At 42.7% G+C, this 27,902-nt stretch overlaps 1 protein-coding gene across 1 annotated transcript in view; it reads left to right on the top strand.

Annotated features, from left to right (window-relative positions):
* The window catches only part of GALNT17 (polypeptide N-acetylgalactosaminyltransferase 17), a 630,956-nt gene that overhangs the window by 223,808 nt on the left and 379,246 nt on the right, over positions 1–27,902 (top strand). The window contains exon 3 of the mRNA XM_082246998.1: positions 1,878–2,044. Within this exon, the coding sequence (XP_082103124.1) occupies positions 1,878–2,044 (167 nt within the window). The remainder of the gene's footprint in view (positions 1–1,877; positions 2,045–27,902) is intronic.

Here is a 27,902-nt window from a genome sequence, read left to right as displayed (position 1 = left end):
GGAGGTACAATCTTTTAGATCTCTTAGTATGACAGGTCATTTCCAAGCCGTACATTTCTTAAGGGAAGATAAATGGCCTTCTCTGGAGACATTATGATATGATGAATGAGATGAATGTTTTTAGACTTCCCTTCTGGAACGCACTTCAATTATCACATTTTCTTCACTCAGTCCCTAACACTCAGAATTATAACCGTCAATTGACAACCTTTGAAAGATACTGCTCAGATACAGGAATAATTTATCACGTGATATCCAAAATATATGATCTGATAAATACACCTGAAAGGCAATATCAATTATCTTATTTTGACAAATGGGAGAGGGAGTTGTCTCGTGCCTTCTCAGCCGGAAGATCCGGCTTTTTTTCTTCTACAACTAAATAACTCATCAATGAGTCTATCCTTTTTGACGTTTGACTTTTTCCCTATTGGATTGTTGGTAGAATTTGCATGCTCTTTGGGTAAATTAGGAATGCTAGTAATTGCCATTTTCTGTCCTTGAAACAATGTTATACTGTATATAATTATTGCTATATATATATATATATATATATATACCGTGGGGATCGAAGGTTTGGGCACCCCAGGTAAAAATTAGTATTCATGTGCATAAAGAAGCCAAGGAAAAATGGAAAAATCTCCAAAAGGCATCAAATTACAGATTAGACATTCTTATAATATGTCAACAAAAGTTAGATTTTATTTCCATCATTTACACTTTCAAAATAACAGAAAACAAAAAAATGGCATCTGCAAAAGTTTGGGCACCCTGCAGAGTTAATATCTTGTACTGCCCCCTTTGGCAAGTATCACAGCTTGTAAACGCTTTTTATAGCCAGCCAAGAGTCTTTCAATTCTTGTTTGAGGTATCTTTGCCCATTCTTCCTTACAAAAGTCTTCCAGTTCTTTGAGATTTCTGGGCTGTCTGTCACGCACTGCTCTTTTAAGGTCTATCCATAGATTTTTAATTATGTTGAGGTCAGGAGATTGTGAAGGCCATGGCAAAACCTTCAGTTTACACCTTTTGATGTAATCCCCCATAGATTTCGAGGTGTGTTTAGGATCATTATCCTTTTGTAGAAGCCATCCTCTCTTTAACTTCAGCTTTTTCACAGATGGCATCAGGTTACCATCCAAAATTTACTGAAATTTTATTGAATCCTTTTTTCCTTCTACTCGTGAGATGGGTACAGTGTCGCACGACCACGCAATTGTCCGTTAAAGTCACGCAGTGCGGAATCGCAAAATAGATCCTGGTCTTTGAGCAGGAAAATCCTCCGGGGCTTAAGTGGTTAAAACCTTTGAGATTGACATCACCTGATCTTCCCAGACAATGATTGAGAACAATCCATGACACTGGCAGGTCTCAGCCTTACAAGGGGGGCAGTGCATGCTATAAATTTTGCAAGATGCCCAAACTTTTGCAGACGCCATTTTTTTGTTTTCTGTAATTTTGAAAGTGTCAATGATGGAAATAAAATCTAACTTTTGTTGACATATTATAAGAATGTCTAATCTGTAATTTGATGCCTTTTGGAGATTTTTCCATCTTTTCTTGGCTTCTTTATGCACATTAATACAAATTTTTACCTGGGGTGCCCAAACTTTCAAATCCCCACTGTGTAAATTCAGCAATTAGGGCCTAGTAGGGAGTGAAATATATCAGGAGATGATGAGAGTGGCATGTCTCTGTAAGCTGCTTGCACAATACCATTTTCTGGATTTAATTGGAAGCTATGTGTGGTTGTTGTCTTGACACTGTTAAAATTTACGATAATTTTAGTAGGCATCACTAAAATAATTTTATCCAGGAAATTATAAAAAATACTTTGCTAGAAAAGAGCATGCTATATGTAATGGTTTCATATCTTTCAGGTGCAAGAAATTAAAATACCCCAAGGAACTTCCTCAGATATCAATCATTTTCATATTTGTCAATGAAGCCCTATCAGTGATTCTACGATCAGTACACAGTGCAGTAAATCACACACCTGTCCATCTCCTAAAGGAAATTATCCTAGTGGATGACAACAGCGATGAAGGTAAGCTGAATTCTTAAAAATCTACTGTACATTTCAGGTAATGTCAAAAAGTTGAAATGTAATGTTAGAATTTCAGTTCATGCTTAAAGGCCCACATTTACCTGAAAAGTTATTTCTTATTAAGAAGTCACAAAGCGACAGAATATAATGTGACAGAGAGAAAACGTAGGCTTGAATATTCTGTAACAAGCACTGCATGTCTGATTTGACTTGACTCTTTCCTTCTAATTGTTTTGCTATCTGAAACAGAAAATCTACATTGCAAGAAAGCATGTCATCAGCGAAAACAGAGTTTTTCTTCTTTTAGCTTTAGACACTCATGCCCCAGATAACACAAAAGTGATAAAAAATTGAAAATTTTTTTTTGTCATAGCAAATATCTCTTGGTAATTGAAAAACAAGGTCAATGGTTAGTTATACAGTATATGACAGCCTTTAAGGCAAGTGAGCATTTTCTAACCACCCTATACGTTTATAGATTTCATGCATTAAGGTAATGACGCTTCGAGGGATTGGGGGAAATATACAAATAATAAAAGCACAGAAGAAGGAGTATGACTAAGTGTTTGTAAGATTGAGACACTTAAAGAGTAACTCGACTTTTGTTGAGAAAAAAACATTCCCCTCTGGGTGATCTATGTACATTGCAAGGATTTTAACAAACTCTGAAGAAATCACTGTGTATTTGTCTGTGTCCTTGTAGAATGTGAATCTAATAGGAGTGGTTTCATAATTATCAATTAGCTGCTGCCCCTCTAATGAGGAAAATTGCTGGGCCTGCATCCCTTTAGATGTGATATCCTATTGGGAGTATATCATCAAAAACTACATTTTTGTTGCAGGGGATGCTGGAAATCTGACTTGTATCTTAGTGCAGACTTCTGGGAAAATCAGTCAACCACACAAGCAGGAACTTATGTTTCTGGGGGGTGTGCTGTACTTATTTTGTGTACAGAACACCTCCAGGTAGTCATATTGCATTGCATTTTATAGAAAATTACAGAGCTGCAGATTAAAAAGGAAAGGTAATTTTTAATAACAATCAATCACAATATTACTTGTGTCACAATTGTATATGTTATATACATTTTTTGTTATTTGCTATTTTTTTTCCATGTAAGTTGAGTTACTCTTTAAAAGGTTTCAGCCTGTATGTAGCCAGTGATGCCATGTTTTTAAATGAGCAAAGAATTTTGTTTGTGTTCTTCCTCTGTATATGAACTGACTGTCAGTGATGAGCTAGATAAGCACTCATTTATAGCTGGCAATCTGGAGTGATACACTGGACATATCAAATTAGTTTAAACAGATTTCCGGGCTCAAAAACAACTTTGGCCCATCCACTTGCTGTAAATCCCCTAAAAAACAAATTGATACTCCCAATTTTTTTCTTTACTTATCTTGTTTTTGAAGAAAGTATACTTACCTTCCTTCTACTTCCTCCCTCTTTGGCCACGGCCCGCGTCGTCACTTTCTGCTTGCCATGACTCCTGGGAGCTGAACGTCATCGCTCCCGGGAGTCAATGCGCCTGCGCCGGCCCCGCTCGTCAGTTCCGGTGCAGGCGCGTCATTCCCTGCTAAACAGCTTCTGGGCATGCTGTGCAGGGATGATGCGCCTGCCCCGGAAGTGACGACCGGGGCTGGTGCAGGGCATTCTGGGGTGAAGAGGACACAGAAGAGGATGCAGAAGAGGATGCGCTGGCTTCAGCTGCCCATACCTGAGATGGCAGCGCTGGAGAAGAAATGTTCAAGGTAAGTATTTCTTCTAAAAGGTAAGTGCGACCTGGGACAGTTCAGAGGCTATCCATTATGGAATGTACTAGCCCTGACTGTCCCGGGGGTATTTTTATTGAAAAAACCTTTCCGAGGCCGGAACTCCGCTTTAACACAAAAAAAGACTGCAGTTAAGTATATATTATCATAATATCACAAACCACCAGGCTAACTAACACCTACTGACTGTTCAGCTGACATTGAAAAAAATTTTGAATGTCATATCATCAGCAAGGGAAATAAAATAAAAAATAAAACCCTACCTTGGCTAGATCACATGCCCAAACCCCTTCGTCTGAAACTTTCCAAGGACTATTACACTAAAAATCTCCTCAGGATCCTCCACAAATTCCACCGTAGGCTTTCAGACCTATAATCTGACACTTTTGACCCCTCAAAGGCGGAAACTCTGTTTTCTACCATCAAACTTCCCAAGTTCTCGACCTCATAGAATGAGAACCTTGATAAACTTTTAATGGACACAGAAGTCCTGACAGCTATTACGGCACTAAAACCACGCAAGCGACCTGGACTAGATGGGTTCTCAGCCACCTACTATAAAGAATTTGCTACTACTAATTGCAGCTTTAAACTCTATCCTAGACGGTCACTCTTTTAGGACTGAAACATTAATAGCTGTCTTCTCGGTGATACCAAAGCCCCGCTAGGATGGCACCTCGTGGTTTAATTACAGACCCATTTCTGCCCTTAATCCTGTTATAAAAATCATGTCAAAATTATTTTCAACCACTTGAACTTGATTATTGGCTCCCTAATCCACAGGGACCAAGTGGGCTTCATCTCATCTCATCAGGCAGGTGATAATGTCCGCCAAGTGGTACTCCTGGCCCATGCTGTGCGCACTTACTTCACTGGATATCATTCTTATATGCTAACACTAAAGCCTATGTACAATACGCAGGTCATAGATTAGAACTTCTTCATTTCGAAAGAGGCACTCAACAGGGCTGCCCACTATGCCCCCCTACTCTTCGGCCTAGCTATTGAGCCCCTAGCTCACTTAATTTGTGCAGATCCAAACATAAAAGGGGTTGAGTTAGGTGGCACCCAGCATAAACTCTGCCTTTTCATGGACGACGTTCTGACCTTCATGATCTCTCCACATATTTCCATCCCCAATCTCCGCCATATCTTTAAACATTTTGGCCAAATCTCTGGACTGCAAATCAACCCCCACAAATCCATCACACTCAATGTTACCCTACCAACACCCCTACTTGAACAATTGCAAGAGGTTTTGCCCTTTGCCTGGTTCAGCCACCACACCCCCTTCCTTGGAATCAAGCTTACAGCTGATTCATCCCACTTATACGCCACTAACTACCCTCCCATGCTTTCTCACCTTACAGCCCTTATGTCCACTATCCTTCTAGCTTGTATGGGGTGGATCATGATCAATAAGATGCCTATCTAACCCAAATTTCTATACCTCTTCCATGTCCTTACGATTACAGTGCCAGACTATTAACTCCAAATTTTGCAATACCACATTGCTACCTTTTTTTGGGCCAAGCTATACTCACACTCATTGTCATATTCATATCTGACTTGATGTGTTCTTTCTTGTACGTTTTATATCTTACAAATGACAAGCGTTTCATTGTACTTTGTTCTTGGTTATCAATAAAATATTTGAACAAGAAAAAAAAAAAAACATGATTGGATGATTGAAATAAAGGCTGTTTCACTTTAAAAACTGAACATCCTCTACTCTTTTATTAAATCAACGTATGAAAAGTAAATTTTCGCTTTGCAAAGTTAATGAAATAATGAGCTAACTAAAAATATACTTTGCACAGAATCATAAGCAGTGAAAAATGCATGATTTCGGCTTCTTGCACACATGATTGTATTATCAAGGTCAGGGCAGCTTCACCTCATTCACTAAGCTAAGTAAATTTGCAAAGTGAAGTGCATTTCTTTGCACATATTGTATTTGGGTATTCTTCAAGTGAATTTTCACTTAGCTTTGCCCTTCTCTGAACATACTCTACTGTTTAAAAAGTAGTAAGAAAAAACAACAAATTATGTTTACTGTAGACAAGAATGCACAGCTTATACTTGTTCAAATAATAGCAGTTGCTAGTTAAGTCTGATTTCGTATATATGTGTGTATATATAGCATTAGTATGTGGTAATGAGTGAAAATAAACAAGAGTAAAAAAATAAAAAAATAAAAAAAATGTAATCGGATAGCAAAGGAGACCAGCCAGACAGCTCAGCCACCCCCTAGGCAAATGTACAACTGTGAACTATCATTGGGCACAAGCCAGTGAAGGAAAGAGCCTATTGCAGTTAATCCAGAGAACAGGTATTCCTAAATAATAATATGCAACTTCAATTTCCATGCCCTGTTCAGCATGTAAAATAGGGATTCATAGCTTCTATTTAAACTGCTATAAGGACTACATTGTATAGGTTTACTTTCCTATTTATGTGATTGATTTTATTGGTCCAGAATGTATGACCAGTTACTGTACATGAGTAATTTTATAGCTTACTTTAGCTGACAGGTATATAACCACATCTGATATGACATATGAAGGCTAAAAAGTGAAATATTACACAATTGTTTTTCCTTACTGTATATTTAATGGATTCAATAAGGGGGGAACAATGTCCAATAGAGAACCATGAATGCATTGCACAGTACATACAAATAGCTTGAGTGTAAAATGCTTTATATAATGTTGTAGCAAGGAGTTGTATAGAAGACTACAAATATTTTATTGCTATGATTGGTGTAGCATTTTTATGTATTAATTATCATATAGGAAAACAATAATTCTAAAAACACCAATTTTTTTCTATGACAGTGCAATCCATTACTGTGATTTGAAATGTGGATTTCTATACAATAATGAAATAACCTATTTTAGTTTTCAAATCTACAAAAAATATATCTTAACTTTATTAACGCAATGTAGCAGAACTACATCTCCTTTACAGAAGAGGAAAACAAGCATTTTCAAATAGTTATAGATTGCAAATAGTTGTAAATTGCATGTATATTTGTTATTTTCTGTATAAAAACTTGTATCATTCTTGGTGCCCTTCCATGCTGTTCCCTTAACCAAAACTCCAATTTTCTAAAACATTAAATTATGTCTTTAATACAATGATGTCAGCGTCTTGGAAGATATTTTAAAATGGAAATTAGTAAAAAATAGCATGGACCCCCCCCCCTCCCGCAATCCATACCAGGCCAAAATTTAAAACAAAATAGCCCACCCTACATCCAAGATGTAGGGGAAACCTACTTGTACTGACATCATGGCTTTGAGATATCTAGAGCAGTCATATTCATTAAGGCACTCCTAGATGTTTTCTATTTATTTATACTGGTAACCATGTACATGAATTATGAAAATACGGGTCCAGAAACACTGCACCTTTGTACACTGCGACCACACGTGAAACATATTCCCTCTTCTGCCACACTGTCAAAAGCACTTGGGAAAAGAGTCATGATACATTTACACAAAGCTAGATAGCGCCAGGTACCGTCTGGAGAAGACTTTGACATTTGCTTCCAACAGGGACAAATTTAAAATTCCTTTATACATTCTATCAATTCACTTGGACCAGTCCTTTGGTTCTGCAACAGTTACCAGGTCCTGCTCCCACACCAAAAGCTCAGGTCAACCAACCAATCAACCAACCAACCAACTGATTGGATAAAGCAGAGATGCTATCCCTGCAGCTTGGATAGCACATAGACCAATTTTCAAATGCCATTATAATACCAAAGGCATCCTCAACCTTTTTACCTAAGCGTTGCCTTGTCTTTAAGCCTCTCAAGAGGGAATGAAGAAAGATACAGTTTTCCCTGCAGCTGTGCCACCTCCCCTAACACAGGCTCCATTCCATCATCTGACTGTGAATTATGTGCCCTATTCATTAATTCATGTGAGTGCATTCCTTTTTAGAATCATATGGCATGAAATAATGGAAACTTCTCTGATTCCTGATTCCTATATATATAACCTAATTTGGCAACCAACCCAACACTGACCTACTCTTCTGTTATCTACAGATTCAAGATGATCTCCAATCCTTGGTCTGTATTAAAACTTTATCCCCACTGGTATTGACTGGTTTCAAAAACAGAGGCCTAAAAAACCCTCAAACGTCCATGCCTCATTTCAGACCCTTAAAAAACCTTACTCCAATAAACTCTCTAAAAATGAGGAGACTCGAAATGGTATGTTGGATAGCAATGGGATTAGATGTTGCAATCAATATTGAATTGATAACCCATTCACTATGGGCTTCTACCTCAACACCCTAATGTATAAGACACATGTCCTTAATAGATCATATTGATTGTATACAATCCATGCACACAGGACCTAATGTGAATAAGAAAAAAATAGAAAAATTTCTGCGCTAAACGAAGTACTCAAAACAAGAAAAGCTGCATACACAAGACCCACAAACAAAGATCCCAAAAATATAAACAGCAAAAAGTGTAGCGCTAATCGTAAATGTAAAAAACATGAGTGAAAAAAACAAATGAAAGTTTGAATCACATGGTATAAATAGTGCAAATGACTTAAATATTAGTGAAAACCAGGAAAAATCCCAAAAAAAGTGATAATGAGGGTTCAAAACCATAAATAAAAATAGTGAATAGTCCAAATAATCTCTTCCAATCCAACACCACCAGGGAAGTGAAGGTAGAGGGACACCACAAAGTGCAGCTGATGGAGGGCAGCTTACCAGAACACTGTGGTCATTCAAATTAATGAAATTACCTCACCAAGCCTTCGAATCAATGTGGAATGCTCCAGCCTAAACAGGAAAGCCAGGTAGTAAAAATAGGAAGCTCCGATCTCAGCAGTTATGTTCAGCAATGGTCACATATACATGGAGATATATGATAAAAAGAACATAGCGTGATACTGTATAGTGCACACAAAATATTTATTTGGAAAATTACTCACAAAAACAGGCGAAATACAGGCACAATCAACATAGAAGCTGCGGTCAGTCCAATTGCGGCGTCCTGCATGTTCCAAGCAGCGCAATAGTAACAGCCGGCATAGATGGGGCGTGTGTATGTAGCATCTGGTGCCACCGGCGCGTTTCATCATCAAAGGACGTCATCTGGGTGTGGCTACCAGACGCTGTACATGCGCCTCATAACCCCAATCACACAAAAGTGACGGCTAATCCAACCAATCGTGGACGCGATAAGGCGGAAGTAATGATCTCACCATACTAGGTGAGGGCGGAAGTAAAATGTTCAGTCAACCAACAGCCAAGTATGGATTCCAGCCAAACGCGAACAGGACAGGGCGGAAGCACTCACCTCACCATACTGGATAAAGGCGGAAGTAAACTGAAGCGTCCGCCGTCAGCCAAATACAAATACAATTAAAAACATAGGAAACTAACAATCCTTAATGAAAGCATTTAGAAGACAAGTAATACATAATTTAAACGGTCTTCAAAAATAATAATAATAAAGATTATTATAAATACAGATAATAAAATCCAATAAATATAATATGACAACCAGGACACTCAAAATCATAATAGGATGTCAAAGGCAACAATAAATCTAAGGTAAAGTCAGCAACCATGTAATAAAAACACAGCCGAAGATGTGTGCACAGATAAAACGATTATTCTAAAACATTAGTAAAAAAGACAGCTATCCATAAAAAAGGAACCATAAAACATCAACTATTGTTAATGAAAGAGTTCACATCCCACTCAATATTTAAGCCATGCAGCACATATGTTTTGAGAAAATAAATCCAACGGGTCTCCATACGCGAAATTTCTCGTTTCACGTTGGATCCTCTCCAATGGGGAGTGGATTTATCAATCCCAACGAAGAAGGTATTTTTGGGGTTTCTATGGTGACAATGGTCATAATGCTTTGACACACTATGACCAGGGAACCCCTTTTTTATGTTACCTACGTGTTCCCCTAGTCTGATCTGCATTTTCCTCATTGTTCTCCCAACATATTGTCTACCACACTTACATTGCAGGAGGTAGACAACATTAACGGTAGAACAAGGGATAAATGAATTGATAGTGTACTCACGGCCAGTAGCAGCCAACGTAAACTTTTCAACTCTTCTACCCTTAAAAGAATTTAGAGAGCAAATGTTGCACCTCCGACAAGGGAAAAATCCCTTAAGATCACCAAAAAAATGTAGGTCGAAGGGGCCTCTCAATCACATTGTTGGCGATCTTGTGGGAGGGAACTCCTCTAAAGACAGCATTAGGACGTTCAGAGAGACTGGGACCCAAAATACGATCACTCTTAATGACGGGCCAATGTTTTTTTAAAATGTTTTTAATTAAAAAATGTTGGGTCGAATAAGAAGTAATAAAAGCATTTTTAAAATTCTGATTAGTCTCTCTAGGCTTTGGCACCAATAATTTTGCTCTATCAATAGCCGCTGTCTCATTGATAACATTATCAAGTTCTAAATCAAGTCGCGCTATGAATGAGTAATGGAAAAATAAAGTCCATAAAAGTCCATAAATTGGTAAAATCTCAGTTTTCTGACCAGGCTCCTTATGGATGTATGCTTACCAGAAAAGGTAAATGTAAATGCAGGTTCTCTATAGTGAGTCTTGTCCCCTTGATGGAAGACCGGAACCAGTAAGCTCGTGGTGATTCAGTGGTCGTTGAATCATAAAATTAAATATAAAAAGCGCAATAGCATAAAACCCAACATAAATGATTTTAAGTGACTTAAACACCAATGTGATCATTCAATGGTTGGCTCAAAAAATTATGTTGTGTTGATATAACCACCACCAATGTGAATGCTCACAAACCGATAGTTGAAGAAAATAAATTAAAGAAAAAGAAAATAATCCCATGCAATAGAACACCTAAAGGTACCCCTTACCAGAGTGAATAAGGGCAATCGCATAAATCAATAAAGAGTGAGTGCTATCCTTCACCAGCTGAAATCGCCTCTTACCATGCGAAGGAAGTAAAAACGCCAAAGTGAATGGGATATCAGAATAGAGGTACTCACCGAGGCCGAGATGCCGAGAGCGGTTCGCTGTTGCGACTAAGCGCACTCCGCCCCTCTGGAGGTGATACAGAGGGTGGATGGCACAAAGAGGCACAAGCTACCAGCAGGCAGGGTAGAGCTTGCGTGGAGGTCCTGTAGAGCTGGAGCAGAGACTGATCAGGATCCAGCAGTAAAAGTCCGGAGCAGGCTGAGGGTCAAACACAGGTAAGCAGACAATCCAGGTCACAGGCTGAGGGTCAAGGCACTGGAGATAGGAGACAAGACTTGGTCACAAGCAGAGGGTCAAGGCACAGGAGACTGAAGGTAAATCCGGGTCGCAGGCAGAGGGTCAAACACAGGTAAGCAAAAGCAAAGTCCGTAAAACAAGCCAAGGTCGGGTCCAGGAGAAGAGCAGAGCAGGTCAGGGTCAATCCGGGTCACAGCAGGTAAACGATCACACAGGAAACAGGAACTCAGGTACAGGAAGCTGAAAGACAAACCAGCAATTCCTCTGAGCACTTGCTCAGCTTTTATAGGCAGCCAGGAAGTCATGTGGAAGTCATGTGGTGCTTGTCATGTGATGACCAGTCTGCAGCTGAAGGTTTCTCTGACAGTGCCCCCCCCCGAGGGGCGGCCTCTGGACGCCCAAACTGGACATCAACTCCGGGTGATTCACATGAAAAGCTCGGATCAAGCGAGGGGCGTGTATGTTTCTTGAGGGTTCCCAAGAGTTGTTTTCAGGTGGGTACCCCTTCCACTTGATTAGGTATTGGAGAAGTCTACCCCTCTTCCTGCAGTTCAGTATGGCTTCAACCTCAAATTCATTTTCTCCATCCACCTGGACCGGTGGAGGAGGCGGCTCCTCTCTTCCCGGGAAGGGGCTAGGAATCACTGGTTTTAGTAAGGATGCATGAAAGACAGAATGAATCCTGTAAGAGCTGGGTAAGGCCAATTCAAAGGCCACAGGGTTAACCATCCTCTTGATTTTGAACGGCCCTATGAACTTTGGGCCCAACTTCCGTGAGGGAAAAGGTAATTTGAGGTTAGCTGAAGATAACCAAACTTCCTCACCGACCTTGAAAACCGGGTTCTCCTTCCTTCCCCTGTTGTAGTACTTCTTATAGTCATCCTGGGCCTTTTGCATGGTTTCCTGAATCCTTTGAAAGTTCTGTTGGATGGAGGCTATGCGATCTTGGACAGCAGGAACAGATAATTCAGGGGTAGCGTTTGGAAGGAAAGAAGGGTGAAACCCAAAGTTAGACCAGAAGGGCGTTTGGTTGGTGGCTGAATGAACTGAATTATTATACGCAAACTCCGCGTAGGGTAGCAGAGAGGACCAGTCATCCTGAGAGCCAGAAGAGAAACAGCGGAGATACTGCTCCAGAGTTTGGTTCGTTCTCTCTGTCTGGCCATTGCTTTGAGGGTGATACGCAAAGGAGAGACAGACCTTTATTTGTAGTGCTTTACAAAGTTCTTTCCAAAATTTGGAGGTGAACTGAACCCCTCTGTCAGAAACAACACTGTCGGGTACTCCATGTAGCCTTATTATTTCTTTGATAAAAATGTTAGCTGTCTCCAAAGCAGAGGGGGTGCCCACCATGGGCAAGAAGTGTGCCATTTTGGAAAGGCGGTCGACAACAACCAGAATGGAGGTGAAACCTTCCGAGGGAGGAAGATCAACAATGAAGTCCATAGAAACTTCAGCCCATGGGCGTTCTGGAATGGGTAAAGGTCTAAGTAATCCCCAAGATTTGGTGTTAGCCACTTTACTGCGCTGGCAAGAAATACAAGAGAGGACATACTCTTTACAGTCCTGCCTCCAACCAGGCCACCAAAAAGAACGGGCAACCAATTCCAAAGTCTTTTGAGTCCCAAAGTGACCAGCCAGTTTATGGTCATGAAGCAACTTTAACGTCATGGGTCTAGCCTCCGGTGGGACAAAAATTCTTCCTTGGGACCAGAACAAGTCATCTCGTTTCTCCAAGGAGGATATTTCTGGGTCAGTACAATGGCTGGATGCCAACTTGATGGTGGTCATAAGATCAGTGTCTGTGAGCAGAAGGAAGTTTTGTGGAGATAAGATGGTGCTAGGTTCCGTTGACTGGGGAGATTCAGGGAACATCCGGGAGAGTGCGTCTGCTTTCCCATTCTTGAGGCCAGGTCTATAAGAGATATGAAAGTTGAACCTAGAAAAGAAGAGGGCCCACCGGGCTTGCCTGGGTCTTAAGCGTTTGGCTGTCCTGAGGTATTCTAGGTTTTTATGATCGGTGAAGATCATGATGGAATGGGAAGCACCCTCCAACAGATATCTCCACTCCTCCAGAGCGAACTTGATGGCCAACAGCTCCCGGTCTCCCACATCATAATTCCTTTCCGGGGAACTTAGTTTCCGAGATGCGAAAGCTACAGGATGGAGGAGAGCCTTGGGGCCCTGTCTCTGGGAGAGGATGGCTCCAGTGGCGGTTTCCGAGGCGTCTACCTCCAACACAAATGGCAGGGCTGGATCCGGATGCCGTAGGATTGGTGCAGAGGTGAACAGGGCTTTGAGCTTCGTAAAAGCTTCCTGGGCCTCTTGGGACCACTGAAAACGACTATGTTGGCGGGTTAGTTGGGTGATGGGTGCAACAATGGATGAGAAGCCAACGATAAACCTCCGGTAAAAATTAGCGAATCCGATAAACCGCTGTACCCCCTTTTTGTCTACTGGAGCCGGCCACTCCTGAATTGCCTTGACCTTCTGTGGATCCATTGCGACCCCGTTGGTAGAAATGATAAAGCCTAGGAATTGCACAACAGATTTTTCGAATTCGCATTTCTCTGCTTTAAGGTACAATTTGTGTCTCCTGAGAATTGCAAGGACTGTCTTTACATGAACCCGGTGTAGCTCAATGGTGGCAGAAAAAATAAGAATGTCGTCCAGGTAAACAACTAGGAAATTGTCCAGATATTCTCGAAAGATGTCGTTTACCAGGTGCTGAAATGTGGCCGGGGCGTTACACAACCCAAAGGGCATTACCAAATATTCATAATGTCCAAACCTGGACCTGAAGGCAGTCTTCCATTCGTCTCCAGGCCTGATTCGGATGAGGTTATAGGCACCTCGCAGATCCAACTTGGAGAAGATTCGGGCAGAACGGAAACGCTGAAACAACTCTGGGATAAGTGGAAGAGGATAGCGATTTTTTATCGTTATTTTGTTCAGTTCTCTATAGTCTATGCATGGTCTTAGGGAACCATCTTTCTTTTCCACAAAGAAGATGCCGGCTCCGGCCGGTGAAGATGATGGACGAATGAAACCCTTATCCAAGTTCTCATCAATATACGTTTTAAGAGCCGCTAGTTCAGTCTCTGATAGTGGAAAGATACGGCCAAAGGGTATTTCAGAACCAGGTAGCAAATCAATGGGGCAGTCGTAAGACCGATGAGGTGGTAGGCAATCAGCTTTTTGTTTATCGAAGACATCTCTAAATTCAAGATATACCGGAGGGACGTGCTGGAGATTGTCAGGTGTAGGTGCTACGGTTAAACAGGCGGCTGGAGCTGGAGGAAGGCAATGCTGGGAACAGTAGGGAGAGGAAAAGGAGACTTTCTTCTTGTTCCAATTGATGTCAGGTTCATGTGCCTGTAGCCAGGGGAGCCCCAAAATGATGGGGAACATGGGGGAGAAGATGATGTCAAAGCTTAGAAGCTCCTGGTGGCCAGAGTCCGTGGTGACAAGGATGGGCCTTGTCTGTTGTGTGACAAATCCAGAGCGAGGGAGAGACCCATCAGCCAGGTAGACTTGGAGGCCTTGTTCTTTGGTTTGCAGTGGAATGTGCAGTTTTTGGGCCAGTGAAGTGTCTAGAAAACAACTACAGGCTCCGGAATCAATAATTGCTGGTAGATGAACTTCCTTTTCCATTAGCTGTAAGGAGACAGAGAGGGTGACATAAGTCTGGGATAAACCAGGGTTCTGAAAGTTCATAAAAAACTGCGAGCGTGACTTACTGGGTCTCACGGGGCAGGTACGCAGAAAATGTCCAGTTCCCCCACAGTACAGACAGAGATTGGCCTGTCGCCGTCGTTGCTTCTCTTCAGGGGTAAGAGGAGCACGGACCAATCCAAGCTGCATGGGCTCAGCCTCTGGAGCAGAGGTGACAGGAGTCACTGGAAAGGATGGGTGAACGGGAGAAGGTTTAGGGAGCATCCAACTAGGTCGGGGACCCTGGGAGCGCTCAGAGCGCCGCTCGCGCATGCGCCTGTCTAGCTTGGTAGCGGATTGGATTAAATCCTCCAAAGTGGCAGGGGTTTCAATCCTGGCCAACTCATCTTTCAAAGCTTCTGACAGCCCCTGGCGGTACTGGTATTTAAGAGCGGGTTCGTTCCACCCTGTGTCAGCTGACCATTTTCGAAATTCAGCAGTGTAGTCCTCCACTGGTCTCTTTCCTTGGGACAGGGAGTGTAGCACGGCTTCTGCAGTAGCGGTGCGTTGGGGGTCATCATATAGTTGAGACATACTTTCAAAGAAAAGGTCCAAAGAGTTCAGAAGAGAGCTCCTCTGTTCCATCAGGCTGTGGGCCCAGGCCTGCGGCTCTTCGGTCAACAGGGAGATGACAAATCCCACCTTAACTACTTCGGACGAAAAAGTCCTGGGCTGAAGGGCTAAGTACAAGGAGCATGCATTTTTGAAGGCCCGGAACTTTTTGCGATCGCCTGAAAAACGCTCCGGTGTGGGAACCCTGGGCTCAGGGGTAGCCATGATCACTGTGGGGCTTGATGCAACTTGAGAAGAGGAGGCTCCGCTGGTGGGCGCAGGGGCTGCGGCTGTTGATGCAGATGACCCTAAAAGTTGCTGGAGACGACCGTCAATCTGGGCATAGCCTTCCTGCAGTTTCTGGACTGCATCAGTGAGGGTTGTGACCTGCTGGCACAGGATCTCAAGAGGAGAACGCGCTCTGTCGGCCTCTGACATGGCTGGTTTGTACTATCAGAATAGAGGTACTCACCGAGGCCGAGATGCCGAGAGCGGTTCGCTGTTGCGACTAAGCGCACTCCGCCCCTCTGGAGGTGATACAGAGGGTGGATGGCACAAAGAGGCACAAGCTACCAGCAGGCAGGGTAGAGCTTGCGTGGAGGTCCTGTAGAGCTGGAGCAGAGACTGATCAGGATCCAGCAGTAAAAGTCCGGAGCAGGCTGAGGGTCAAACACAGGTAAGCAGACAATCCAGGTCACGGGCTGAGGGTCAAGGCACTGGAGATAGGAGACAAGACTTGGTCACAAGCAGAGGGTCAAGGCACAGGAGACTGAAGGTAAATCCGGGTCGCAGGCAGAGGGTCAAACACAGGTAAGCAAAAGCAAAGTCCGTAAAACAAGCCAAGGTCGGGTCCAGGAGAAGAGCAGAGCAGGTCAGGGTCAATCCGGGTCACAGCAGGTAAACGATCACACAGGAAACAGGAACTCAGGTACAGGAAGCTGAAAGACAAACCAGCAATTCCTCTGAGCACTTGCTCAGCTTTTATAGGCAGCCAGGAAGTCATGTGGAAGTCATGTGGTGCTTGTCATGTGATGACCAGTCTGCAGCTGAAGGTTTCTCTGACAGGGAGTAATCAAATAAAACACTCTAGCTTCCGTGCTGAACCTTCACCAGCTGAAATCGCCTCTTACCATATATAAATAATAAACAAGCCAAAGTGTAACAGGGCAATCAGGTATATCACTTAGGAACCAGTGCTAGCCTTCACCAGTAGAAATCGCCTCTTACCACATGTAGATAATAAAGACGCCTGTAGATAAATCAGACTTCATGGATAGAGACACTTGACATGAAGCAAGTTCTAGCCCGGATGACTCCAAAAGATAGCCAAGGTATTCACCACCATAAAAAGAGAACAGCTTCCATAGTGTAAAACCGGTTTAAAATTTATTAAAAGTAAACGAATAACACTCACAATATGTCAGGAAGTACAGAGCATTGATGGTTAGCCACCGGCCGGACGACTCCGCTCGTCCGCACTTCCTTGTCAGATGACGTCAGTACGCCGTACGGGCGGATCGCCCCCAATCAGGATTTATGATGACCACTATCCTGTGGAATGAAGCTGTTTCTATCTGTTTGTTTGAAAAACATAGTCGTGATAATTTTATCGTTTTGTACAACCAGATTAAGGTCCAGAAACGTAATCTGGGTTTTACTACTGGAATGATCCAGTTTGATTTTCCTGTCATTATTGTTCAGGCCTGATATAAAAGAATTAACGGAGAGGACATCTCCCTCCCATAGGAGGAGGAAGTCATCTATATATCGCCGCCACAAAATGAGTTGTGGCGGACGATCACACAAGATGACATCCTCCTCCCATTTGGCCATGAACAGGTTTGCTAAACTGGGGGCAAATTTTGCCCCCATAGCGACTCCTCTATTTTGCAAGTAGTAAGTATTGCCAAACCAAAAGAAGTTATGGGTCATTGCGAACCTAATAACTTCCAGGATGAACTCCTTTTGTTCTTGCACAAGGGGACTCCATAAATCCAAATAATATTGTGCAGCCTCTAGACCTTGTTCATGATCAATTATAGAATACAGAGAGGCCACGTCTGCCGTGGCCAACATATCCTGTAAAAGATTAAGGACATGAGTTGTATCCTTAAGGTAGGAGGGTATTTTTTTCACCAAAGGGCTGTAAGAACTCATCAGCATATTATATATAATATATATCACTTTTTTGGGATTTTTCCTGGTTTTCACTAATATTTAATGTGAATATAGCACTACAACTTTTTCATTTATACAAATGTATACATTTCCTAGTAATTTAAAAAAGCCCAAAGCATTTTTTTAAAAGCCAGTTTCCTAAATATTTAAAAAAAAATGTCATGGTTTGTTTGGTTAAGTAATTTTAACATGTAGTCAACTTAAAAGAAACCCGAAGATGTGTGGTAGATGTCCAACAAGCTGTCATTGTGCAGTGGCTTTTAGGATTTCATAAAGACAATTTAAATGCCTTGCATGTCCTAGCAATTTATGTGGAAGAGTATTTTAAACTCTAAAGTGCTTTCACTGGTGCCTCTTGATTGCTAGTTATTTTGTCAGTTAGGTGCCACAGGCTAATAGCTGTGAACATGATTTCAAATGTTTTGTTTTTCAAAACACATAAATTATGGCAACAAAATGTATAACATCTAAGCAGCCTTACAGAAGAAAAACAAAATCTCAGTAAGCCCCAAAAGAATGAATGTTTCTCTTAACTAATGATTGCAGAAACCAATTACATATTGGCACATTATACAAAAAAATAAAACCTTCAGATGCAGGCCTAGATTGGGGCTTGGGGCAAATACCAATCTTTCATCAATATTAAATATTCTAGTTTTAGCATCTGAATGGAATGGAGAGGGCAAAAAGAGGTATTTGCAACTCACTGCCTTAACATGCATTCCTCAGTTGTAGCATGATGAATTTGTGCCATAATAGGTGGGTCTCTTTGGGGATCAATGATTGAACACCACTGTTGCCAGCAAATGTGACATTTGTTGCATTATAAATACAAAGCATGCCACTGAGATAAAGATTTTGCATTAAAAAATGAATGCAGATGGTCACTCTTATTATGGCAAGGGATTCAAAACCAGGTGTTGTACCCCTATCTTGCTAAATCCACATATACCCCTGAAGCCCAGATGACTGCTGCAACATGTGGAAATAGTATAACCCTAATTGTAGATTTTATACATTGAATTCTCATCCCCACAATGCTTTTTTTCCAGAAAAGACCATATTTTTCTTCCCTTTTCATTCCCCTACCTTCTCCACTCCTTTTTCTATCTACCCTATCACAGACAATAGCACTGTCATCCTCACCCTCTCCTCTTTGTTGAATAAACAGGACACCACTAGATGTATGAACGAGTTGCATCAGTTGAACCCAGGTTTTTGCCTTGATATACAACTAGTTCTGAAAGAATATTTAGAATTGAATGCTTCTCCAGATAAATTGTCAGTCGCCCTTTGGGAGGCACACAGACCTGTGGTTCAAGTCATTTGTATTCAGTTAGTGACTCAACTTAAGAGAAACAGACTTTTGCATTTGCAACAGCTTGAACAGGACTTCCAATCCTCATTCATTCTTTACAATCTGATCCCTCCAAAGCTAACCACATACATTTACATACATATATTTAAACTAGGACTGAGCTGGATTTACTGTTTAAAAACAGTAAATGGGGGTGGAAAAAAAGGAGGGAGGGAGGACCCTCATCCAAAAATGAGAGAAAAAAAAAAAAAAAAAATTCAGGGGGAAAAAAAAAAAAAAGGAAAAATCTAATCCAGCCAACTTAATCCAAAAAAAAAAAAAAGAAAAGTAAAGGCAAGGTCAAGAAAAGTAGACTCCTCACCAGCTGCTACGGACCTCTTCCTTCCCTCTTCATCACCCTAATTCATTATTGCCTTCTTTAGGGTCCCGTCGGGCTTTGCCTTTCTTTGTCTTGAGATTGCCTCCTGAAGTGCGCGGGAGAAAAATTAACCAATCAGGCACTTCAAAAGCAGGGACTTCTAAAAAAGAAAAGACCGCTGGTAGGTCCTCTCGGGATCTCATGGTGCAAAAACGGCGCTCTCTCTGGAAAGTTACAGAAAACGGATATCCCCAGCGATATGAAGCATCCTGTGCTCTGGCTCTTTCCAATAGCGGCTTGAGCATTCCTCTCCTTTGCAATGTAGCCCACGATAGATCCGGGAGTATCCTCAAGTTAGTTCCCTTAAAATTGATATCTCCTAAATCCCATGCTTTTCGAACTATACTTTCTCTATGTGGGTAATGATGAACCCTACATATTATGTCTCGTGGCCTGTTAGGGTCCAACGAGCGTGGGCCTGATGCTCGGTGAATTCGATCGATCCGCACTACCTCAGGAATGTCGGGTCCTGTAATTTGAAGAAAAATAGCAGTTGCAGTTGCTGTTAAATCTTCTGCTTCTGCGGTTTCTGGCAGCCCGCGGATCCGTAGGTTATTACGCCTACTCCGATCCTCAATACTCTCAAGCTGCAATTGTAGGTCTATAGCTGAGCTTGCCTGCGCTTCTTGTGCTGATTCTAATGCCTTCACTCGTACCTCCAAATTTGCTGTGGCAGACTCCCCAGCTGAGACTCTATTAGATACTGAGCGAACCTCTTTGGTGAGCTCCTGCAATTCTCTCCTATGGTTTTCTTCCATCCGCCCCATCATTACTTCTATATCCGCCCTAGTGGGAAGTGCTAGCAACAGCGCTCGGATCTCTGGGTCTGCTGAAGAGAGAGACTGTGCCTGGGGAATGGATTTCCGGAACTTGCCTGGGCCCTCTTGAACCTCTCTGGGCTCTACAGTATCCAACCCCACCGGCGCCCCCCCCACCGACAATACAGAAAAGTCACAAGTGTTTAGGGTGTCTGAGGTATTTGATTTATCAGGGGTGCTTACCAGGGAGGCGTCCAGGGGGTACTGCATCTCCGCCGGTGCCGCGGCTGTAGACATAGCCTTCATAGGTAGTGAGTTGGCTTGTTGAAAGAATCAGCTGATCTCCTTGGCTGCAGCCACTGCTGCAACTGAGCGTGTGATCCTGGCAGCTCCTCTTCCTTTCTTCAACTTGCCACCTCTCATAGTCTTTCCACCTAGGCTTGACCGTGACCGCACTAAGGCGGATTGGAGTGCACAGGCTCCGTTCACACAGTTCACACAGTCTCACCAGGCTCTCCGTATCCCGGCTTTTGTGGTATCCTACTTTGAGGTATATACGGTATGCGGTATGCGCGATATGTGCGAAATGTGCACTGTAATCCCAAAGTCCCGGTATTGTGCTATCCACTGTGCTAAGGCTGTGTGGCTGTATGTCCACGCTAAGTTGCACAAGCTCCGGATCTCCTACATCTGACCTCCGTCTTCTCCCAACCAACCTCGAGGGCTCACATTGGGTATGCGGTATGCACAGTGAGTGTGTTATGTATGGTAGGTGCACCGGACCCCCGAACGCTATGTTGGGCTGTATATCCCCACACTGGTTACCAGTGCCACTGTCTCCCCGTATCTCCTCGTGCTGCGGGGTTGCCGAAATGTGCGAAATGCACAATATGCCCAGTGTATGCAGTGCCGCTACCTCCTCCTGTCTCCTGAGATCTGCGGCATGCACGGTATGCCTAAATATGTGCGGTATGCGGTATGGTATGCGCACCGGAGCCCGCTGTGCTGGGCTGTATGACTCCTCGCCGCTCACAATGCCGCTATCTCCTCATGCTGCGGGGTTCACAATGCCGCGTTCTCCTGGAGCTGCAAGGTTTCAAAAAGCCGCTGTCTCCTCGAGCTATGCGGTTCAGGTTAGGCTGGGCTAGGTTGGGCTGCTTAGCTGCTTAGCTGCTGGGGAGGAGACCGATCGGAGCGCACCTGTTTACCTGGCGAGCGTCCTCACTCAGCCATTGCTCCACCCCCATGAAATTGGATTTACTGTTTAACCACTTTACCACCGGAGGATTTTCCTGCTTTACGTCCAGGCCACTTTTTGCAACTCGGCACTGCGTGACTTTAACTGACAATTGTGCAGTCATGCAATGCTGTACCCAAACAAAATGTACGTCCTTTTTTCCCCACAAATAGAGCTTTCTTTTGGTGGTATTTGATCACCTCTGCACTTTTTATTTTTTGTGATATTAATAAAAAATAGTGAAAATTTTGAGAAAAAATGAAATTTTCAACTTTGTCTTTTAGAAAATATACAATATACTCAATTTATGTCATATATTTTGGCCAAAATGTATTTAGCTACATGTCTTTGACAAAAAAAAATCTCAGTGAGCGTATTTTTATTGGTTTGCGCGGAAAACGTCTGCAAACTATGGTGTAAATACTGGAATTTATGCAGCTTTAATTTCTGACTGCTTATTTCATTTCATGAAGTGCTAAAATGGCAGGGCAGTACAACCCCCCCCCCCCAAATTACCACTTTTTGGAAAGTAGATATCCAAAGGAATGTCCTGAGAGGCATGTTGAGCTCATTGAATATTTCATTTTTTTGTCACAGGTGTTTGAAAAATGACAAAAAAATTTTTTTACACAAAGTTGAAATTATATATTGCTCACACATGCCATGGGTATATGTGTAATTACACCCCAAAATATATTCTGCTGCTTCTCCTGAGTACAGGGATACCACATATGTGAGACTTTTTGGGAGCCTAGCTGTGTACGGGACCCCAAAAACCAATCCCCACCATCAGAATTTCAAAGGGCGTACATTTTTCATTGCATTTTCTCACTACCTATAACGGTTTAGGAGGCCCTGAAATGTCAAGATGCCACAAAACCCACCCAAATAACCCCATTTTGGAAAATAGACACCCCAAGCTGTTTGCTGAAAGGCATGGTGAGTCCATGGAATATTTTATATTTTGCCACAAGTTTTGGGAACATTACAGTTTTTTTTAACACAAAGTTGTCACTAAAAGATTCCTCACACATGCCATGGGTATATGTGGAATGACACCCCAAAATACATTCTGCTGCTTCTCCTGAGTATGGGGATACCACATGTGTGAGACTTTTTGGGAGCCTAGCTGTGTACGGGACCCCGAAACTTAATCACCACTTTCAGGTTTTCTAATGGCGTAAATTGTGCATTTCACCTCTGCACTACCTGTCACAGTTTTGGAGGCCCTAAAATTTCAAGATAGCACAAAACCCCCCAAATTACCCCATTTTGCAAAGTAGACACCCAAGCTGTTAGCTGAGAGGCATGGGGAGTCCATGGAATATTTTATATTTTGCCACAAGTTTCGAGAAAAATTACATTTTTTTTTTTAAATTGTTTTTTTTAACACAAAATTGTCACTAAAAGATAAATTGCTCACACATACCATGGGTATATGTGGAATGACACCCCAAAATACATTCTGCTACTTCTCCTAAGTACAGGGATACCACATGTGTGAGAGTTTTTGGGAGCCTAGCTGTGTACAGGACTCCGAAAATCCATCACCACTTTCAGGTTTTCTAATGGCGTAAATTGTGCATTTCACCTCCGCACTACCTGTCACAGTTTCAGAGGCCCTAGAATTTCAAGATACCACAAAACCCCCCAAATTACCCTATTTTGCAAAGTAGACCCAAGCTATTTGCTGAGAGGCATGGTGAGTCCATGGAATATTTTATATTTTGCCACAAGTTCCGGGAAATATATTATTATTATTTTTTTATTTTTTTATTTTTTACACAAAGTTGTCACTAAATGATATATTTCTCACACATGCCATGGGCATATGTGAAATGACTCCCCAAAATACATTCTGCTGCTTTTCCTGAGTACAGGTATACCCCATGTGTGGGACTTTTTTGCAGTCTAGCCAAGTACAGGACCCCGAAAATCAATCACCACTTTCAGGCTTTCCAATGGCGTAAATTGTTGATTTCACTCCTGACTACCTATCACAGTTTCAGAGGCCATGAAATGCCCAGACAGCACAACCCCCCCCCCCCCCGCCTCAAATGACCACTTTTCGGAAAGTAGACACCCTAATCTATTTGCAGAGAGGCATGTTGAGTGTTTCGCAGATCTCACTTTTTGTCACAAAGTTTTGTAAATTGAAAAAAGAGGAATAAAAATGCATTTTCCGGTTTCCTGTTTCCCAAAAAAATTACAGCTGCAAAATTCTCACCATGCCTCTCAGCAAATAGCTTGGAGTGTCTACTTTGCAAAATGGGGTCATTTAAGGGGGGGGGGTTTGTGCCATCTTGGCATTTCAAGGCCTTCAAAAGTGTGATAGGTAGTAAGGAGTGAGATCAACAATTTACGCCCTTAGAAAGCCTGAAGGTGGGGATTGGTTTTCGGGGTCCTGTACGCTAAAGTCTCACACGTGGGGTATCCCTGTACTCAGGAGAAGCAGCAGAATGTATTTTTGGGTGTCATTTCACATATACCCATGGCATGTGTGAGCAATATATCATTTAGTGACAACTTTGTGTAAAAAAACAAACAAACAAACAAAAAAAGAAATAATAATATTCCCGAAACTTGTGGCAAAATATAAACTATTCCATGGACTCTCCATGCCTCTTAGCAAATAGCTTAGAGTGTCTACTTTGCAAAATGGGGTCATTTGGGGGGGTTTTGTGCTATCTTGAAATCTCAGGGCCTCTGAAACTGTGACAGGTAGTACAAAGGTAAAATACACAATTTACGCCATTAGAAAACCTGAAGGTGGGGATTGGTTTTCGGGGTCCCGTACACAGCTAGGTTCCCCAAAAGTCTCACACATGTAGTATCCCTGTACTCCGGAGAAGCAGCAGAATGTATTTTAGGGTGTAGTGTTGAGCGAACACGGACTGTATTATTCGGGTCCGTACCGGATAATTGGATTTTTGCTACCCGGACACGGACCCGAAAACTTTACTGTATGTTCGGGTTTAAAATCAGTGTTCGGTAATTTTATCCATCTTCCACCGCCGAGGATTGCAGGGCGCTTCAGTTTGCCTCCTGTTCCGAACTCCTCCTACTCCTCTTCCTCATCCTCATCCTGCCTTTAGGGTACAACAAAATTGTAATCGGGGGCTAGTCTGTGTTTGTACGTGTGAGATATACCGTTTTATAAAACTATTTCTATTCCGCTATTCAATATACACCCTTTTGGGGTGAAAAAAATTAAATTGCGGCATAGTCTGTATCGGTACGTGTGATATGCACCTTTCAAATTTTTTGGGCGCATCTTCCACCGCCGAGGATTGCAGGGCGCTTCAGTTTGCCTCCTGCTCCGAACTCCTCCTACTCCTCTTCCTCATCCTCATCCTGCCTTTAGGGTACAAAAAATTGTAATCGGGGCCTAGTCTGTGTTTGTACGTGTGAGATACACCGTTTTATAAAAAATTTTCTATTCCGCTATTCAATATACACCCTTTTGGGGTGAAAAAAATTTAATTGCGGCATAGTCTGTATCGGTACGTGTGAGATAGACCTTTCAAATTTTTTGGCCGCATCTTCCACCGCCGAGGATTGCGGGGCACTTCAGTTTGCCTCCTGTTCCGAACTCCTCCTACTCCTCTTCCTCATCCTCATCCTGCCTTTAGGGTACAGAAAATTGTAATCGGGGCCTAGTCTGTGTTTGTACATGTGAGATACACCGTTTTATAAAAATGTTTCTATTCCGCTATTCAATATACACCCTTTTGGGGTGAAAAAAATTACATTGCGGCATAGTCTGTATCGGTACGTGTGAGATACAACTTTCAAATTTTTTGGGCGCATCTTCCACTGCCGAGGTGTAACGCTCCTGCGTTTTATGTATAATGTGGATTTACAGCTGCAGAAATATTCCACTTCAGTAGTCATGTAGAGAAACACTGAGACACCAATCCCAACTCCCAAGACTCATCATGTGTGGATAGTCTCAATTCAGCAAGTAAATACACACACTCAATAAGATGTTCCTAGAGTGACTTATATGTATAGTAATATAGTGATGATAGGCTGAAGAGACAGGTTGGGTAGAGATGGTAGATGACAGACACTTGAAAGGAATGTTCTTGAAAGTAAGATAGTAGCAGATGGGATGCAGATAGGTTTAGCAATCATGTATGGTAGCAGATGATAGAGTAGCAGGTGAACATACAGGATAGACCAACCCAGTGCAAGAGCAGATGGTATTAGGCTCAAGAGCTAGCAATCTTAGTTAATGCAGATGTAGTAATAGTCCTTAGTATGCAGAGCTAGATAGTGTAAGCTTTAGTATGAAGGTTATAGAGGTTTCCCCTGTGGGGTACTTATCACTAGTAGCAATGTAGTAGAGGAGAGGTTCGGCAAGAGCGGATGATCCGGTAACGGGATACAGGGATCAGCAGCATGGTTTCCGATAGCGAGGTATGCTTGCAAGCATGAGAGCTTCAAGACAGATTATGCGGCGTTGAACGAACATGTGAGTGAGACCGCCGGAGGTTGAAATAGCCGCTCCAGCGGTGCTCAGTGATGACAGCATCGGTCTTAAAGGTGTATGCGCACCTTACCAAAAGAGAATGGTGGGGCGCATACACTTAGGAAAAGTGGAATTAGGGTACCAAAGGTACCAGAACATTACACGAGGATTGCAGGGCGCTTCAGTTTGCCTCCTGTTCCGAACTCCTCCTACTCCTCTTCCTCATCCTCATCCTGCCTTTAGGGTACAGAAAATTGTAATCGGGGCCTAGTCTGTGTTTGTACATGTGAGATACACCGTTTTATAAAAATTTTTCTATTCCGCTATTCAATATACACCCTTTTGGGGTGAAAAAAATTAAATTGCAGCATAGTCTGTATCGGTACGTGTGAGATACAACTTTTTATATATACTTTTTTCTATTCCGCTATTCAATATACACCCTTTTGGGGTGAAAAAAATTAAATTGCGGCATAGTCTGTATCGGTAAGTGTGAGATACACCTTTCAAATTTTTTGGGCGCATCTTTCACCGCCGAGGATTGCAGGGCGCTTTAGTTTGCCTCCTGTTCCGAACTCCTCCTACTCCTCTTCCTCATCCTGCCTTTAGGGTATAAAAAATTTTAATCGGGGTCTAGTCTGTGTTTGTACGTGTGAGATACACCGTTTATAAAACTTTTTCTATTCCGCTATTCAATATACACCCTTTTGGGGTGAAAAAAATTAAATTGCGGCATAGTCTGTATCTGTACGTGTGAGATACACCTTTTTATATATACTTTTTTCTATTCCGCTATTCAATATACACCCTTTTGGGGTGAAAAAAATTAAATTGCGGCATAGTCTGTATCGGTACGTGTGAGATACACCTTTTTATATACTTTTTTCATTTCTGCTATTCAATATACACCCTTTTGGGGTAAAATAAATTAAATTGCGGCATAGTTTGCATATTTGACTGTGAGATACACCCGTGCGATACTGTTGTTGTTTTGTTCCGCTATTCAATAAACACCTTTCTAGGGCAAGATCATAAATTACAGAAATATGAGGAGAACGTCAAATAGGGGCCGTGGCCTGGGTCGTGGTGCTGCTGGTAGAGCTCCTGTTGCAAGGAGAGGACGTGGTCGATCTATGCCAGCTACACGCATAAGTGAAACACCTTCCTCAAGTGTGAGTAGGCGACAGATCCTGCAGCAGTATTTGGTAGGGCATCATGCGCCTCTACAAGTGTTGAGGCAGGAACAAGTAGAGGCGATAGTAGATTGGTTTGCTGACAGTGCCTCCAATTCCTTCACATTGTCTCCCACCCAGTCTACTGCAGAAAGGTCAGAGTTGGCACCTGCAGCTGATGTCCAACCATCTTTCACCTCGCCCCCTTGCAAATCAGGCAAGCAGTCTGAGCCCCAAGTCATGCAGCAGTCTCTTCTTCTTTTTGATGACTCTATCAGCAGGGTTTCCCAGGGCCATCCACCTAGCCCTGCCCCAGAAGTGGAAGAGATTGAGTGGAGCGATGCCCAACCACTTATTTCTCAAGATGAGTACATGGAAGGACCATCGCAGCACGTCTCCGATGATGACGAAACGCAGGTGCCAACTGCTGCGGCACTCAGAATTGTGGAGACCGACAAGGAGGGCAGGGGTGAAGACTGGGTGGAAAATGATGTGAAGGACGATGAGGTCCTCGACCCCAAATGGAATGAAGGTCATGCAGGTGACCTGAGTAGTTTGGAGGAAGAGGCGGTGGTCACACAGAGCCACCAGCACAGCAGAAGAGGGAGCAGGGTGCAGAAGCGGAGCGGCCGTGCCCTAGACACTACGCCTGCTACTGCCCAACGCAGCAAGGGACCGAGCGCACCAAAGCCAGCTCAAAGGAGTTCTCTAGCGTGGAAGTTCTTCAGACAATGTGCTGATGACAGGACACGAGTGGTTTGCACCCTGAGCAATCAGAGCCTGAAGCGAGGCATAAACCTTCTCAACCTGAGCACAACCTGCATGATCAGGCATCTAAGTGCAAAGCACAAGCTGCAGTGGAGTAGACACCTTCAAAACCAAGAAAGGTCTCTGGCTCCTCCTGCTTCCTCTTCTTCTGCAGTCTCGGCCTCTTCATCCACCTCTGTAGTGATACCGGCACCTGCCACACCGCAAACAGAGGATCTGTCAGCAACACCTCCACA

This window comes from Pelophylax lessonae (genome assembly GCF_965119305.1).
Source record: "Pelophylax lessonae genome assembly, chromosome: 2".
Taxonomy (NCBI): domain Eukaryota; kingdom Metazoa; phylum Chordata; class Amphibia; order Anura; family Ranidae; genus Pelophylax; species Pelophylax lessonae.
This window is presented reverse-complemented; position numbering and strand designations above follow the sequence as displayed.